The sequence below is a fragment of the Centruroides vittatus genome, unplaced genomic scaffold (assembly GCF_030686945.1).
Source record: "Centruroides vittatus isolate TY-2023 unplaced genomic scaffold, ASM3068694v2 scaffold_861, whole genome shotgun sequence".
NCBI lineage: Eukaryota > Metazoa > Arthropoda > Arachnida > Scorpiones > Buthidae > Centruroides > Centruroides vittatus.
In genome coordinates, this window is record NW_027122718.1 from 1,350,391 (window position 1) to 1,370,169 (window position 19,779).

Sequence of the window (19,779 nt, forward strand, 5' to 3'; positions counted from 1 at the left end):
CATTCATCGGTCAGAACTGTACTTTCTGAACTTACAAATTTATAAATAATTCAGTTTAACGTTACTTCGGATCGATCGTTCACTTGACGAATAAAGCAGCTCTTGTCTTCCCTACATAAGCTGCCTACATACCACTTTGTACTCTTTAATTTATGTCCTTTTTCATATTTCGCTTGCATATAACTGTTTTGTCTATTTCGACAGTTTTGTTTGGTCCTCCAATTTTAAATGTGGTCAGATTGTGCATAGCTACTAGCATTACAAAACGTAGGTGATTTGACCAGTCGACTCCAGCCTTATTAGGCCTGTTGCAACAGCTGATGTGGTTGTAGAACAGCTCAATCCAATATAATGCCATATAAAAGACAGCATTTGACTCAGTGGCATAGCGTAGTGGGGGCGGCAGGGGCGGCACTTTTGGGGGCAGCATTTTTTCACAATAAATAATAATAATATCTTGTAAAAATTTGAACTATTTCATTTCATATTTTTATCGCACCTACAATTCGGACCGATTGAAATGAGCACGAAATTTTTCATTACTTATTCTGTGACGAAACTGGGGAATCCCCTTTCTTTAAATGTATGTATAATAATGACAACTTGCTCATTGTAGCAACTGACAACACCGTCTGTACTGACTTGTAGGGATTCTCCGTATTTTATTTAAGAGGGGGCGAAATTTTAAGGGGCGGAGGAAATTTTTCCTCCGCCCCGGGTGGCTGACACCCACGCTACGCCACTGATTTGACTCCGGGAAATTTTTCCGCTTTTTCCTTTAAACGTTCCAACAAATGCTGAACTATTGCTTCTACACGTTTTGCAACGCATAACACATGAGTCTCAGGCAATTTGATATATTATTTTACATGGTTGGGAACACTTTTTACACACATCCTCAATATGCTGTATTCCTAACTTTACTGCTAATTTAAATCCCTTACCAATTCTGGTATCCATACGTAATTTTAAAAAATCATATTCGAGCAATTGGAAAAATTTATGGGTAGTGCATTCAGCCCAGAATTCTTTGGTTTTATTATCAAAACTTGCCATATTTACCATATAATTAGTAATAAATTTCTACAAATTGAACGTTCTACGTTTGAGGTTACTTAAATTACCAAAAATCGCAATTGTTATTGTAATCCAACAATAGCTCTTCGTTAAATGCGTTATTAGTATTAATTTGCATATTACAGCATGATACTATGCAATTTCCTCTACTACTAACATCATTTGGTAATCAGGGGCATTGCTATTATTAATTTGCATAATAAAACATGATACTTCACAGCTCCCTCTAATGCTAACGTCATTTGTTAGTATGTTTCGAGATTACCGGAAGTGCCGCCATTTTGTATACCTAGGGTAACATTAACCAAAAAGTATTAGCGAGAGCTCTGTGATTAACCTGTTGGCTGGTTCAGTAATATTTAGTACTGAAATGTGTCACAGCCTTTGCATGATGAAGTGTACCATAAGTCCAAAAATATTGGGAACCACTGATTTAGTGTAATGGTCTCTTCATTATTCTTTGGTTATATAATTTATATGTATTTGGTCTTGATTTTTTGAATTGAGTTTTGGAAAATTTGAAATAATTTTTTTTCTCTGAATTTTTCCAAATAGTGGCATATGTTTTTATTTTATAAATTCAGCTGGTATGCTTTCTTTTTCTTTGATTGTTTAAATCTTCTTTCTGTGTTTCCAATCATTTTTACTTTCCCAACAACTGCATATACATAAGAAAAAGTATTGAAATTGTGTCAAATTTGACCCTCTTGAGTTTTTTGCAGATTTCTGTGTTTTCAAAACTCCTGAACTCAAAAAAAGTCAAAAAAGGGAAAAAATTCTGCATATATGTGTGTCTGTATCTATTTCATTTAATATCTCAGGATGGGGTAAAGATTAAGGAACAAAATTTGGCATGGTAACTTGTGTGTAAGAGCATTGATGCAGTTAAATTTTGGTAATTAATTAAAGGTTGATGGGGTTGAGAGATACAATGGATGGACTTAATGAAGATTTTACTTGTTGTTAGCATTTACAATTTTTTTTATAAAACTCATCCCTACCCTCAAAATTAAGCTTTCTGCCATTTTATGATGATGATGATAATAAAAAGTTTATAACAAAATCTCATAACAGATGGTACAACATACAAATTATATTTATTATAATTAATAATATAAATGTTTTAAAATAAAATCTCATAACAGCTGGAAAAGTAATGCAACTCATTGCTGGATTTTTGTTTAGACAAATTTCTTTTGTAGGAAAATAAAAATTATGATTTGTAAAAATAACAATTTGAAATATTTTATTTTTTATATATATTTTTTTAAACTCTAGCAATTGAAAACTTTATTTTTAGAATTTATTAATGAATTTATAAAATATAAGTTAAAAATTAGTTGAATTTAATATTAAATGTGTATCATTTTTTTTTAATCTTCAGACTCTGTTTATATTATAATGCAGTTGTTCTCAATCCACTCACTGTAACTTCTCATAGAAGTGCCACAGAATTTCAAATAATCATTTTAAAATGCTAATTGTTTCTCTACTTTTTAGTATTCATATATTTTTAACATGTTAAAGATCAACATTATTTTTTTATCTGCACTTTTGCTATTTGTATAAAAGGGAAGATATTGCAGATCTTCACTTTTATGCAAATTTGAAGTATGCCCAATAACTCAAAAAGATTGAAAATTACTGTTAAATATATATAAAGGTTAATAAATGACAGATAAAATATTCATTATCTCATATATGTTTTATAGTGTTTTAATACACAGATTAATAACAATGAATAATTCTAATAAACTAAATGAAATCTTGTACAGTTTCAAAATACTATTATAATACAGTAAAACCTTGGTTATCTACTTTTGAAGAGAGTCTGGAAAAAAAAATGCATAAATGAAAAACTGGAAACTGCCTTTATGGACAAGCCAGATGAGACTGTGAATGTGCATTTAAGGAGCAACTGTATCATTCTTATACATTATAGATCAATTAAACATTGATTTTACACATCTTTTAATACAATATTAAATATAATTGTAATCTGAGAAAAATCATAACATTGAAAAAGTAAATACAGCAAATAAAATTGTTTTATTTTCATTTATGTAAAGTATTTATTAAGCTATATCTAATAAAAAAAATCATTGGAATAGAATGACAATTAAAAACTTTATATTATATATATGTAATAAATAAATTAAGATAAAATGATTGATGATTAAACTGACAAAGCAAGAAATTACAACATCCAAAATAAAATTTTAAAAAATTATTAAAATAAGAAAAATTAAGGTAAAAATACATTAAAATATAAAAATTGTAATAATTTTATTTTTAAACACACTAACTTTAGTTTTACAACAATTTTTTGTGTGTATTTTGTATATTAATAACTCAAAACTGGTTTCACATTTCAGTTTTTCTTGATCCACATTATTGATTATTAATAGAGAGTATCTGATAATGGTTAAGTTATCAAGTGCACTTTTTTAAATTGAGATTTGTAACGGATTATCATCTCACTTTCAGCACCCCTCCCTTTCTCCACTTAAAATGTCTTCAAGTGACAATATTTCTTAAGGTATCTGATCAATACTCAGCATATATAAAGTTTTAAATTTTATCACCCACTGCCACATAATCAAGAAAAATAACATTAGGTATTCTGTCCCATTTCATTGGTTTAAATGAATCATTTCCTGCCTGTGTCTTACTTTGAGATTCTTGGTAAAGCCTGCTTTGATAACATAAGTTTTGATTGTCTTTACTATAACTTTTCTTCATGAGGATGCAAATATCAATAATTTAATGCTTAAACATTAAAAATAAAAACTATACATTATGAAATGAAATACCAATGATGGTGTTAGTGATGTTTATTTATATTATGTATATTATGTTCTTCATTACAATAAAAATATTAAGTTTACCGTACTAACCTGAAAAAATGTTGATTTTTAGTTTCTTTTCTTCTTTCTTCTCTCTCTCTCTCTAATAGCAAAATACAAACAATTGTCTGTAGTAGGTTTGAAAATTTTTTATAATGGCCAAGATCTAATAGTTTAATCATTAGATTACATAATACTAGGCAATTGAAGGAAAAATTTCATTTTTGTTTTGTATGAGGAGGATAGGCTGGACACTGATCCAGAAACCATATTGCAATTTTGTTTCTTTTTTTAATTTAGAATTCCATGCTTTTAACCATTCTTCAAAAAGTTTTATTTTCATCCAAACACTTATATTTGATGTGTATTTTATAGGCAATTTCCTTAAAACATTGCAGTTTGGGAGATTTATACATAATCAGCAGAATAAAATTTTCTGATCTATTATTGTTGCAGCATAATAAAACACTTAGTTGCTTTTCACTCCTTCCACCATAACATTTTTCTTCCTTTAATGTGAATGTGCAATCAAGTATCAAGTTGTAAAAAACACCAGTTTTATTGCAGCTAAAAATATTGCATGCCATACATTGTTTTAAAAGTCATGGCAAAGTATCATTTATCCAATCCTGAACCATTTCAGCATTGATGTCATTGTGTTCTCCGCGAACTGTTACACTTGATATTTTGTGCCTTATTTTGAACTTGTGAAGTCATCTCACAGAAACAAAGAAATCTTTTACTTCTAGCTTTTTAGCTATTTCATCTGCTTTCTCAGTGAGCATTTGGCCATTTATTGGAATATTTTTGGCTTAAATTTGTTTGAACCATTTGAATTAGTCCATCCTTCACTTCAGTAAATTTTCTTTCCTGAGCTTGTGTGCACTTGCTTCAGTTTTTTTGCATTGATAATAAATGCTATTGAGAATAGATATACTAATATCTTCAGCCAGTTCCATAAGAGATACCAATGGGTTTTCTTCTATTTTTCTAATTATGGCTAATTTTTCAGTCGTGTTTTTACGTTTCAATTACATGAAACCATTCTTGTCTGTTTAAATATTGAGGAAAATACAGTGAATGCAAGTATCTTAAAATTACAGTGTAAATGAAATAAAAGATATGGAAGGAGCAAAACTTTGCTAGAAAGTAAAGATACAAAATGAAGACTGCTTATTTTTACTGTTTTTAAAATCAGTGTTAGTGAACTGAATTTTTTCTAATCAATCAAAGCATCAAATGTAAAATTTTGGGAATGTTTAATTTGCAAATTTAAGTTCAAAATCATTTTTGGTTAAAATTTGATATCCATCAAAGCATAATTTCAATTTCCAATTGTTAAATGGGTAGGAATCCAAGAAAATCAATTTGATTTTATTATCAGTAGTTAAACGATTTTTTAACTTTAAATTGTAAACAAAAGAAATTTGTTGACAATTTATATTTTAAAGTTTGTTAGCATTGGACCATTAGATAATAAATTTTACATTTGTATAGCTCTGTTAAACTTCCTACACTTAAAAATTGTCTAACTTCTAATTGTTCTCATCTCTCCTGTAGTGGAAAATGACATCCTTTCCCTTATGTATCACCTGAATTTTTACTTTTCCAGTTGTTATATATAACAGAGAAAGTATGGCAATTAGTCAAAAACTGACTTTCCAAGATTTTTACATTTTTGGACTCTGGTCCTTGAAACATTCAAGAAATACAAAAAAAAAAAAAAAAAAAAAAAAAAATTGGGCATTTTTTCTGTATGTATGGATGCATATGTGATGTATGATGTTAATATGTGGGGGGGGCACAATTTTGTTCACCTGCTTTGAAGCTTAATTCTTGTGTCTTTTGTTGAAAATTTCTGAATTTTTGCAAAAAGGTTTGTGTATTAGGGGATTGATGCTGTTAAATTTTTGTGGTTAAAGGTCAAAGGGTAGAGAAATAGAGGCGGTCACATGTCATATCTTGTGTGGGATCAGATTTAATGAAGATTTTATTTGATATTAGCATTTACAATTTTTATATATATAAAACTCACCTCTACCCTCAAAATTAAGCTTTTTGCCATTTTAATAATAGAAAAAGTTTTTTTAAATAAATCTCATAACAGATGGCACACAGACACAATTTTAACTCGTGCCAGGAAAGTTATGCAGCTCGTTTCTGTATTTTTTACTAGTGAAGAAGAGCTGCTTTATGAAAGACAGCAGTAAATCATTAAGCAATCATAAATTAGAGGTTACTATATGAGATACACAAACATATCCAGAACTAAATTTTCAGTTTATTGAAAGGTACTTTATTTCAACTTGGCGAAAAGTAAAAACCAAGAAAGCATAAGTGAATTTTTGTATGGTGTTGGGACCAACTAATTAAACATAAGTGAAAAAAATAAATGAAAGAATAAGATTAGGTTATATGAGACATAGCTGAGACATGTAAAATATAATGTATGAGTACAGAACATATAACCAAGTTTTACTGTATTGCAAAACTTTAATTTTTTAGAATTAAACTATTTTAAATTTTCACTTGATTTTAACATTGATTTTTCATTAACATATTTTGTAACAGATGCATTTTTTCTAATAGCTTGAAATATTTTTTACACAAATATAAAAATTTACAATGTAACTTAAAAATATTATTATTAATCTCTGAAATTGTGATTTCAGAATGGGGCGAATTTCTTCATTGCAGAGGTAAAAAATTTACAGATTTTGATGCTATTCGCAAGGAAATTGAAGATGAAACAGATAGATGTACTCGGTAGTAACAAAGGCATTTCATCACTTCCAATTAATTTGAGAGTATATTCACCACATGGTAAGATTTATATAAGAAAAAATTAATATTAAATTCAATTTATTTTAATAAATTAAAATTATTTTAAGAAAAATTTGAAAGAATATTCTGTTTTAACACGTTAACTGCCATCCGACGCGCCGGCGGTCGTACTAATTAGGGCTGTACAGAGCCATCCGACCGCCCGTCGTCGCTATAACCAATGTAGTTTCACTCAAGGTCAAATTATCCAGGCTTCATAAGACATTGTTTTACATCCTAGTGGCGGCCTCTCGTGTACATCTATAAAGTTGGCTCGGACTTCTGGTCGTCACATGGTCTCACGAAGTGGTCCGACGGCCGGCGGTCGTAGTGTTTTTTAAATAAAAAAACAACTGTTTTATATCTGATAGTGTTTTTTAAATAGTAAACAGTTAAAAAAAGGAAAAAAATATCGAAAAGTAGTTTAATTATTCTCTTTTATTACATATAAAGTAAATAATATTACAAAACAAAAATCGAAGTATATAAGTGCAAAATAATATATATTTATAGAAAAAAAGTATAAAAATGAGTATAAGAGTTTTACATACATATATAGTATTCATTTATGAGTTTTTACAAAACAACTTGCACACATTGCAGGTTTTCCTGGACACTGCGCACAATATGTAACAACTCGTGGCCGGTAAATACGCAAAATATCATATTACAGGTGGCAGTTAACGTGTTAAATTATTTAATATGAGTGTTATTTATTATATATGCATAGTTCTTTAGAAATGAATTTCATTTAGCATAGCTAATAAATTTATATAATATGATGCCATTAATGCAATGTAAATTATTTGTGAAATAATTTGTTGCAATGAAATTTATAGATTAATTACTGTGATTAGTCTTTTATATTGAAAGTTATGAGTTATAATTATTTAATTTTAATTATTTAGCTTTTTAGTTTAAACATAATCTGAATTACTTATCTGTAAGCTATAACCTACTGTATGTACTCAAATCTAAGACGCCTTAATTTCTGTGTGTTCACTCAAAGATTGTTTCTTAATAAACAACTTGAAACAAATTTATGTCAACAGAATCAGTATTAAAGTAAAATAAGTTGTATATCACTGTAACCTGCTTATAATCTCTTCATTTTCTCTGCTAGACTCTTCTGAATCAATACTAACTTTATTTTATTCACATTCCTGAGTTTTAGTTTTACATTATATACATGTAGTTTTAATTTTCGTTTCAATTTTAGTAAACTAAAACTCTGCTAATCAACTGCATTTGATGTTCACATCTTTCCACATGCAATTGTACTAAGTGCTGTTTAAAGCATTAGAAATGCAATATTTCTTGAAAGTGCTGCACAACTTTTACCAGCATTTTTATCCAAGTACTTATTCTGTTACTGTAATAGATTAATGAGATTGAGCATGTTTTTTATAGTGGATTGATTAAAGTGGACCATTCCATATACGAGGTAGATTGAAAAGTTTCTGTAATGACAGTGGAAACAAAATAAATGATTTCCAAGTTACACTTTATTTTTCAACATAATCCCCTTGAATCTTAACACACTTGATTCAATGTTTCTCCAGCTTTTCAATTCCCTTCCAGAAGTGATTTTCTCCAAGGCCCCCAAAATAGCAGTTTACAGCCTCAATCATCTCTTCATTGAACCAAAATCTCTTTCCAGCTAGGAATGTTTTGAGTTTTGGGAACAGGTAGAGAAGTCTGAGGGAGCTAAATCCAGTGATATTGGGGGATGCGGAAGAATTTCAAACTTAATTTCTGCCAGTTTTTGCTGAACAGCTGCACTTGAATGAGCGGACACATTGTCGTGGTGAAACAGCACTTTTTACTTGATCATACTCGGGCATTTTGTCTGGATTGTTGCATTGAACTTGTCCAAGTGTTGCGTAGTATTGGCCAGTGACAGTTTTTCCTTTTTCAAGATAGTCAATTGACAAAATTCCTTTGGTGTTCCAAAAAACTGATGCTGTCACCATGCCAGCCAAATGAATGTTCTTTACCTTATTTAGAATATGTTCACCCTCTCCAATCTGCTGTGTTGATTGAATTTTTGTTTCTGGTGTGTATCCAGGTCTCATCCATTGTCATAAATCATTGTTTGAAATCCATTGAATTTCTCTTAAACAATTCCAAACTCTTGGCAGAAAGTCTAACTTGAATGCATTTTTGCTCTGGACTGAGCAATTGTGGCATCCATCTTGCAGACAACTTCTTTAAACCCAATTTGTTATGCAAAATATGAACTACCCATTCATAGGAGACGCCCACATCTTCCTCAATTTCACGCACTTTGATTCGGCAATCTTCTAACACCAAGTTGTGGATTTTATCCATAATTTCTGGAGTGGTAGCTGTTTTTGGATGTCCTGAATGTGGTTCATCACTTTGTGTGGAGCCATACTTGAATTCTGAAACCCAAAATTTACCATGGAAAATGAAGATGAATCACCAAGAACATTGTCCAACCTGGATTTGATTTCCGTTAGTTTTTTTTTTCCAAACGGAAAAATTTGATAACTGCTCCTTCATTTTTCTTCATGTATGAACAGGCACATGGGTATCTCAATTTCAATGCTTATAAAAACCTAACTATTGACCAGATCAATGTGAAACTGGAGTTAATACATACGACAGATTTGCTAATGCAGTATGAGAAAAATATTTCCAAATAAAGTACTCTCTAGCAGTGATTCCGGAAACTTTTCAGTCTACCCTCGTATTAATTACATCAACAAGAAATGTATGGTAAAAGCAAATTTTCAACAAAAGTATGACAAATCTTTAGTGACATGCATTGTTAGTAGATATCGTACTGTTGAGTTTGTACCAGGGCTGTGGAGTCGGTAGATTTTTACACGACTCCGACTCCGACATTTTCTTACGATCCGACTCTGACTCCGGCCAAGGGTGGACTTGTTAACAAAGTAGGCCCGAAAATTCTGATGTCATCACGTGACCTCAGAATATTAGCATCAGTAAATATACAGTAGAGCATCGATTATCCGACTCCCGATCAACCGTCACATCGGTTAACCGATCGCGTTCTAGTCGGCAAATTCAAATGTCCGCTAGTGATGTGGCACTACAATATTTGGCTGTCTTGGCTACTTTATTGTTATTTTTGTTAAAATTTTGCGTGTTTTAGCTGGCAACACTGACTCGACCATGAAAGGGAGGCCGGTATTTAAACCAGGCTCAATTTTATTTAATGACACAATCGAATTGCTGTTTTTAAAACGTGTGCGAGATTTAGTGGCAAAAAAAATGAGTGTCAGCTGTGAAGCAAAAGAAACTTTTGGACTTCTTTTTCTAATGTATAGGTCTACTTTATGTAAAATATGTAACCAGAATATATTTTTTTTGTTTTATATTTTTCAATAAACAGTACAGTACTGTGTTTATTTTGTGCAAAATAAAGAAATAATTTTTAATGATACAATAGTGACAATTATTATTTTTTTAAAAATTTTGTTAGGCTTAACATCGATGAAAATTCAATGCGAAGTAGATTAATAACGATATACTAATAATGTATTTTTTCATACTTTTCAGTTATCTGTTTTTTCAGTTGTCCGACCAACCCCAGTCCCCAATTGAGTCGGATAATCAATGCTCTACTGTAGTTCTAATAAAGATAGAACACAGAAACTTTTTTATTCCAAAGCTAAAACATCATCATTCTTTTCCTTTTCCAAAGCTGATCATCATTCTTTTCCTTTGTTATAGACCTGTTCTGTATAACAGCCGGGAAAGTAATAATGATGACGATTCTGATTATTTTTAAAAAAATACAAAATAAAACGATTTAAAAAATTAATTAAACATTAAAATTTGACACATCTACTGAATATATAAGTGTACATTTATTGACTTGTTTGATGATGACATTGGTATTTAGTAAGCATGTATGAATAAAAATAGTAAATACATTCTTATACAAACAAATTAGTTTAATAAAAATGTTGTACAGTACATAGTTTAATGTATCTGTATACTTATATATTAAGTCAAGAATGAGAAATATAACATTTAGACCGATAAAAAAGAGGTTGCTTATTTTGCCACGTTGATTAATTTATTATTTTTCATCTCTGTTATAAACTGATTTACTCCTTACAAAAAAAAAATCGCTTCTATTAAGTCAGCATTCACTGAAGCTCTTAAATCATATTTAATAATTTTAAGAGTGGAAAATAAACGCTCTACTGAAACTTGGTGACAATGCTGTGACAATCAATGTTGTATTTTGGATAATGTCTGGATAGTGCAGTATTGCCATTTTAACATCCAAACTTGAAAAGTGGTCAATGTGATTTATTTTTTCCAGTGCATAATAAATATCATCTTCAAATTTTGTAAGATTTCCTTTTCTGCCTGTACTCATATTAGAACTGAAGCTTAATTTTGAGGGTAGAGATGAGTTTTATAAAAAAAATAAAAAACTAGCAGATAAACCAGATGTTGTTCACGCAAAAAGTAACAATAACGAAGGTTAAGATATTTAGCTTAGAGCCGATTTTATCTATTTTCATTGGGTGCAAGAATTAGGTCCTCTCTCTTCCGAGACTAATTAGAGAATTTTTAGATGGGTCTAAAAGTATGTTTGATTTTTCACAAAAACGCAAAATACCTCATCTAAAGTAAAATAAACAACCATTCCAACTTCAGCAAAAATTCTTTAATCCTAAGAACGTTTTCAAACGCATTAAGCGTCCATCTTCAGTTACTTCTTTAAATCGAATATGAAATTCGAACAAATATTAATTCGAACAAATATTACGTAAATTAACGGTACGATTACAATAAATAAATAAATAAAAATAAAATAAAATAAACAGGAATATCGTAATTTGCAAAATTATGCCAATATTTCATAAACAAATAAAAATAAAACAAAAAATAAAAACGAAACAAAAAACAAACATGCGGTTTAAACCAATTACGGATTATCGCAGTATTTCTTTACAATTATCCTCATCCGTCATTAAAGACTTAAAACAAGGCGGCAGCTTGATGGAGGGGTATAATGCCTTGTAATCCAATACCATCAAACACTCCTCATTCATGAGCGTAACATCCTCAAGTTTTTGGATCAATTCTATCGAGTTTTTGATCGAAAACGGCGAAACTTGCATATTACTTTGTATAAATTTAAGAAGTAGTTTTTCTATCTTGAACGTCGGAGCATTACACTTTTCCACTACAGGGCGTAACTGAGAATCTGTTTTATGCGTTTGTCCGAAAGCAAACATTCTCGGAGTTCTGGGAGCTTGTAAAGTGGCAGCATCCATATGTAGCAATTTCGCTAGAGGAGTTAGGGTGAATCTTATTACTCTTTGTTGCAATGCTTCCAAGTAATTATTCAGGGCAAGATGACATTCCGTGCTATCGATGTATTCATTTAACTTTTCCCTGTACGAGCTTCGTTTGATGAGTACAAGACCTTTCGATTTGTCCGCCTTTAAGAGAACCACATCATTTTTTTGGAGCCATTCTTTTGTTTCTTTAATGCGCTGCTGGAAAACTATATTTGTTGAGTTGTTACGTTTTACTTTTTCAGCATATATTCTCGTTTTCCATCTGTAATAATCCTGTGTGGTTAATTTCTGTCGTAATATATGAATCGTAAAACTATATTTTACGATTCATATATTCATATATTTTTTCGTTTTTGCGGGAAATCGAACATATTTTTAGACCCATCTAAAAATTCTCTAATTAGTCTGGAAACAGGGATCCCAATTCTTGCATTCTGTGAAAACAGGTAAGATTGGCTATAACATAATAATCTTAATATTCACTAAAACGGTTAGGAGTTGAAAGTTGAAATTTGGTGCACAGTTAGGGTACCAGATTTAAGTACCAAAGTGTTAAGTAACAATGGAGAACAAGAGAAAGCGACGTGCAAGATTTACGGGCACTGGAAAAAAAAGAAAAAAGAAAAAGTGTAATATGTAGGAACATATTCGATTTTCAAATTTAAACAGATTAGTTTGGTTTTTCTCGACCTTTCTTCTTTAGAACATTCGATGAAAATCGAACGATATAATCAGAACACATCATGAAAATCGAACAATATTAGAACATTTGATTTTCAAATTCGACCTTTCTTTAGAAATACTTAGTTCGTTGATGAAATTACTCTTTTTTCGTGACTATAACGTAATAATCTTAATCTTTGCTATCGTTACTTTTACCCGAGCAATGCCGGGCCTACCTGCTAGTTCTATATATAATACACAGAATTTCTTCATAATAAAATTTGCTTAATTGAAATAAAATAACTAGGTATTTTCTAGGAAAAGAAGACAGCTCTACAGCATAGAGTTTTCAGTTTTGGCTTGACACAAACACACAAATGTGGTGATTTGCTTCTAATGTTTTGTCTAAAGCAGTTTAAAACCTGCAAGTACGTAGGAATGTGCATGTGCATCATCATAGCTCTTCAGAAACATCAAGAAATGTTTAAAACATCCATATGTTGCAACTTTTCAAAAGTTAATCTTGTCATGACATCGTGCATGTTAAATGTATGTAATTAAAATAAAAAGTTGTCATAGAGACCAATGTTAATTAACAGCAATTATAAACTCAATTGAGATGTAGTGCATGGCAAGCCTACAACTAGCAATCAGCCCATAGAGTTTACATGGGCAAATTTGACCCAAAATATCTCACAGCTGAATTTCAAATTTCAAAAATCTGGCTTTGTCACAACATTGGACTTGCCAAACCATGCATATCTGCACAAAAAAAGTAATGTTTAATGGTCATGAGGTTGCATTGAACTTTGATCACAGACAAAACACTTTCTAACTTATAAAGTGCTCTTCTCAATTACTCCACTAAATAATTGTCACTAATGACAGTTATCTAATTGCGTAATAATTGCTTTGTTTCAGTTTCAAAAAAATCAGATTTTGATTAGTTCATTATAGGTGAAATTATTATTTATATTATTTTATAATACAAAAATATAACTTTTGTTTATCATAAAACAAAGTATTTAATTTTTAATTGATTAAAATATTTAATTTTCAGAAAGAAAAAAACCAATGAAAAAATTATTAATCCAATATCTGTTACTGATATATATCATGGGATGTCTACAATTTATTGATTACATTAATATATTTAATGAAACAAGCCAAAACAAATATGGAAAAATAGTTTTTTTTTTTTTTTTTTGTAGTAAATATAGGAACTCAAAGATTTTTTTAATCACAAAGTCACCAAAGAAATTTAGTAAACTTTGGTATGGATGTCTTTATTACCACATATTTAACCTGTAATTGACTTCTTGTTAAGTGTTTCACAGCATGTTTTGGAGACAAGTCACTGTTTCCACTAGTTGGTATTTCAACTATTTCAATTCTATAATGTGGATCATCTTTGTATGTACTTCTTGTCTAAGAAAGTTTTTAAGTTACTATATTCAATGCCAAAAGAAACCATCTTGTGATAGTTATTCTGGTTAATGTTTTATTAAGTATCTTAAATCTAGTCAATACTGTACACACACTGCTTGTACAAACCAGGGCTGTGGAGTTGGAGTCGTGGAGTTTCGGTATTTTAGCCGGAGTTGGAGTCGAAGTCGTCAAAAATCCCCCCCCCCCGACTCTGACTCCTTTTCACTTTCCCAACTTGTTATGTATATAAAAAATGAAAAAGTATTTCAATTGTGTCACATTTGACTCTCCGAGTTTTTTTGCAAATCTATATGTTTGGAGATCTCTCAAACCAAAAATTGTCAAATAAAGGGAAAAATTCGCGCGTCCACACGCGTATGTTGGCATCTAATTTGTTTGATTTCTTTATTCTGTTCTGAACTATTAAACAATATCTCAGAATGAGTAAAGTTTAAGAAACAAAATTTGGCACAGTAGAATGTGTATAAAGGGCATTAATGCTATTAAATTTTGGTTCTTTATTAAAGGTCGACAGGGTAGAGACACAGAAGGGGTCATGTGTATATAGCGTCTTGCACGTCGCTTTCTCTTAACACTTCCATTGTTGATATTTCCATTGTTGACACTTCCATTGTTGATGGAAGTGTTAAGCCTTAATCCTGTCCCTCTCCCCCGTGGGGAGGAATTTCGAAAAATCCCTTCTTAGTGTGTGTTCTCATGACATACCCTAACTGTGTACCAAATTTCAACTTTCAACTCCTAATCGTTTGGGCTCTTAACATTTCCATTGTTACTTAACACTTCCATTGTTGATAGAAGTGTTAAGACTTAATCCCGTCCCTCTCCCACGTGGGGAGGAATTTCAAAAAATCCCTTCTCAGTGTGTGTCCTCCCGACGTACCCTAACTGTGTACCAAATTTCAACTTTCAACTCCTAACCGTTTGGGCTCTGCACTGATTATTATTATGTTGGGTTAAGTGAGATATGCTCGGTTAACACCGGTGGCTGTGTACTATGCCGGACGAAAGTCAAGGCATAGTAACCAAAACAGAAATTAAAGAAGTGTATCAGTGTGTGTGTCTGTATTTAGGAATTTTCTCACAATATGACATGTATTCAATATAGTGGCCTTCTGTAGTGTGATGTACAAATTTCTATTCAATTGTAATGTGCCCAGGCTTTTGTGTAGTGTGTGTGGTATGACACCTGTAGAGGAGAGAACAACAGGTACAATAAGCACCCTATCCATCCTCCACAGATGCCTTATTTCCTGGGCGAGTTCTGTGTACTTGCTAATTTTTTCAGTGCATGCGTTTTGTATATTGTGAGTGTTTGGAATGGATATGTCTATAATGTATGTGATTTTATTGTGTTTGTCAATGAGTGTGATGTCTGGTCTGTTGTGGTAAATTGTTTTATCTGTGATTATGGCTCTGTCGTAGTACATTTTGTGCGTGTTGTTTTCCAATACTGTCTGTGGAATGTATTTGTAGTATGGTTTGTGGATGTCTGCTAATTTGTGTTTCTTTGCAAGCTCTTGGTGTATTATATTTGCTACTTTATTTACACAGACATAATCATCTGTCTGTGCCAAGAGCTTGCAACCAGAGGTGATGTGTTGTATAGTTTCTGGCATGATGTGACATTTTCTGCATGTGTCATTTGTGAGTGTTGCATCTTTGAGTATGTGTTTTCTGTAGTTTTTAGTATTTATGACCTGATCCTGTATGGCAATCATGAATCCTTCCGTCTCCCCAAAGAGGCATCCCCGAGCTAACCAGCTGTTTGACGCAGTTTTGTCAACAAAATCATGGGCCAGATCGTAAGGATGCCTGCCATGGAGTGCCTTTCGAGCCCACGATTGCTTAATGGTGTCTATGCTTTTTATATGTTGTGTTGTGTCCATATGATGTGAGTGTAAGTTTAATGGTGTGTTATTCGAGTCTGCTAGACTTACTGCTTTATGTAATTGTGATGTTTCTTGTTTTTTGTAGAAAAACTCTCGCAGTGACTGTATTTGTTTGTAGTGAAGGTTAACTATGTCAATCAGGCCACGTCCGCCATCTTTACGTGGAAGGGTTAATCTTTCTGTGGCAGATTTAGGATGATGATGTTTATGCTTAGTAAGTGTAGTTCTTGTTTTCCTTTGGAGTTGCTCAAGATCTGTGCGAGTCCAATGTATAACTCCAAAAGAATATGTGAGTACTGGGATGACATATGTGTTTATTGCTTTAACTGTGTGTTTTGCATTTAACTGTGTTCTGAGAATAGCATTTAACCTACTTTGGTATTCTTTAATTAATCTTTGCTTTATTTGTGTATGTTCTGTTAGTTTGGCCTGTTGGAATCCTAAATACTTGTAGAACTCGCCCTCTTCCATGGATTCAATAACGTCTCCATTTCCAAGTGCAAAATCTTCTTTCTTCAGGATTCCTTTTTCTATGTGAACTGTTTTGCATTTATCTAGGCCAAATTCCATTTGTATGTCCTTGGTGTATGAATGTGTGATTTGTAGGAGTTGATGAAGTTGTTTTTGTGTGGATGCATAAAGTTTTATGTCATCCATATACATGAGATGTGACAGTGTAAACTGTGTTGTTTTTTCATGTCTGATATTGTAACCATATTGCGTGTTGTTTAACATGTTGGATAATGGGTTCAAGGCTATTCAGAACCAGAGAGGACTCAAGGAATCTCCTTGAAAAATTCCTCGCCTAATAAAAATTTGGTTTGTTTGTATGGAAGTGTTATGAACCCTGAGATGTAGTGTTGTTCTCCAGTGCTGCATAGTGTTTTGAAAGAATGCAATGAGTGATGGATGTATTTTGTACATATGTAGAATATGTAGCAGCCAACTGTGTGGAACACTGTCGAATGCTTTTCTGTAGTCTATATAAGCCATGTGTATGTTTCTGTGTTGTCTGTGTGCTTGCCGTAGAATGACTGAATCTATGAGTAACTGTTCTTTGCATCCCCTGTGATTTCTACGGCAACCTTTTTGTTGTTCTGTTAGAATGTCGTGTTCTTCAACATGTTTGTATATTTTGTTTGCGATACAGGATGTCAATAATTTGTAGAGTGTTGAAAGACAAGTAATTGGTCTGTATTGTGTGGGGTCTGTGGTATTGTTGTTTTTAGGTTTCATGTAGATGATGCCCTGAGTAAGAAAATTTGGCATGTCTTGTGGATTGATGATGATGTGTGTTAGGTGTTTAGCTAGTTCCTGGTGCAGTGATGTGAACTTTTTGTACCAGAAATTGTGAATGTTGTCTACACCAGGTGTCTTCCAGTTGTGTGTTCTGTTAACAGTGTATTGGAAATCATGTATGTTTATTTCAACACAGGGCATAGTTGGTATGTTTTGCAAGTTTCTGTTCTCCTCTTCGATCCAGCCTGCATCAGCATTATGCGTGACAGCACTGGACCAAAGAGAAGACCAATATGTTGTGAGTTGTTCTTCTGTTGGTGTGCCACTGTGCTGTGTATCAGTGTTTGCTTTGTTATTAATTTGTCTGTAAAAGAGTTTTTCATTGTTTGTAAATAATTTATTTTGTTGTTTTCGTAGTGTACATGTTTTGTAACGTTTGAGTCTACGTGCTTTGGCAGCAAGTTTTTGTTTTAGTGTATCGATGTATTCTGTAATGTGTGTGTTGTGATGATCATGTTTTGTATGTGTTTTTATTTTCTTGAAAATGTTGTTGAGCTGTTTCCTTAATTTGGGTGTTATGTTGCTTTTAGTCAGTGGTGATATTCGGCGGGTTCTCACAGGTTCGGCCGAACCCGTTGTTAAAATTTTCAGTTTCCCGAACCTTGTTAAACACACGGAACATTTCTCAGTGGGTTTGTTTTTTTAAAAAAGATATATTAAAATATGCGTATTATACTCTGTAATACTACTAAACTAGAGCCTTATACCCTGTTCGTACCGAGCATTTCAATCTAGATTGTGAGCAAGGTCAGGGAGTATGTCTTGGTGCGATCTCTTTCGACCGTTTCAATTGAGGTTTAATCGCGATGGATTCAAGAGAGTTCTTGATCCAGTCATAAGAGAGATCCCAGAATGCCACGCGCGCGAGATAATACAAGATGGCTGTCAAACACGTGTCGGGCTATGGACAGCGAAAGAAAAAGTATAATGTATCTCGAGAGATGATGACACGTGTGTAAATCCAGAAGCGCCATTTTGCGGTAAAGATTACCCCTGCCTAAAAAAAAAGGTCGACAGCCCTAAAATATTATCGTTACCTGCCCTTCACCCATGGCTCGTTACGTTTCAAGTACGCCACTGATTGTTAGATATACGGTTGCAAGAAAAGGTATTGTATTTATTTCTATTCAAAACTTCCATTTCATTTGTCGGTGATTGTCAGGGAAAAATTTTCTGCTAGCGAACCCCTTGTTAAATATTTCGAATATCACCACTGCTTTTAGTGTATTGTGTCAGCCTGCCTAATTGCTGTCTAATGTCATTTATTTGTATTTCTATTCTTCTCTGCCAGGCAGGCTTGTGATAGTATTGTGTTTTCTGTGTATTTGTCTGTGACTGTACTTTCAGTCCATGGTGTGTCACTACTGTGACTGCCCCAGCATAAACTAATGTATGAATGTCTGCGAGTGTAGAAATTGAATGAATATAGTGTGGTATTAAGTGAGTGTTTACATAATTTAGTGTTTTTCCTACTTCCTTTGACGTGTTGATTTTTGGTATTCGTGGTCGTTGTGTGGGATCTGTGCCTGTATATTTAGTGAGTGTTTCCTGAAATATAAGTGAGAGCATATTAACTAAATTTATGTCTATGTTATCAGTGATGGACGAGGAAGTGTCTGTAGTATCATCAGTGGTAATTGTTGTATGTGTGTTATTATCAATGCTTGTTACTGGATTATCCTGACAGGTTACGTGATCTTTATTAATGTTAGATGTTTCTGTCTGTTGATGTATTTGATCAGCAACCTGTTGTTTGATAAGTTTAAGTGTTGTTTGTGGAATAAGGTTGTTGTGTATAATTGTTCTGTTTTGATCAACAACCCTTTGTTCGGTAACAGTGAGGTGAGGATATTGTTGTGTGAATTTATGGTGTAGTTGTTGTCTGTATGCTGTCATGTTTGTTTCGAGTTTTGTGATGGTGTAATAATTACGGATGATAAACTCGTTCATTTCTACTGTCCATTTCATCCGTTGGCGTGGTTTTCCAGCCTTTGTGGTCTGTGGATGCATTGCCACAGAAACACCAAGGCTGGGTTGATTCCTCACATCTGTTGAGGGCATTGCAGTAGCCATGCTTGGACCAGTGCTGCTTTCGCCACCGGTAACCAAGGGAGACTGTGGCCTATTTTTCAAACGTGAGCCTTTGCCTAACCCACGAACGCGGACCTTGTTAACCCAAGCGACGTCTGAGCCAGTATCACATTTAGATCTGGTTACTACCATGATACATATCTCCACAGAATGTGGGTGTGTGGTCACTCTTAGCTTCATTTCTCCCCATAGACCTTACTGGCATGGGTGTCCCTACCAGGAGCTTGTGCTCCAGCCTGCATTGCCCTATGGATCAGTAAAATTACTGGGCTTTCCCACCACGACCAGGTGGTGACCCCGGGAGAGTTATTATTATTATTATTATTA

At 32.7% G+C, this 19,779-nt stretch overlaps 1 protein-coding gene across 1 annotated transcript in view; it reads left to right on the forward strand.

Moving 5' to 3' along the window:
* Nucleotides 1-19,779, forward strand: part of LOC136990022 (dynamin-like) — a 126,509-nt gene that overhangs the window by 38,193 nt on the left and 68,537 nt on the right. The window contains 2 exon segments of the mRNA XM_067288344.1: nt 6,596-6,687; nt 6,689-6,746. Coding sequence (XP_067144445.1) covers nt 6,596-6,687; nt 6,689-6,746 — 150 coding nt within the window.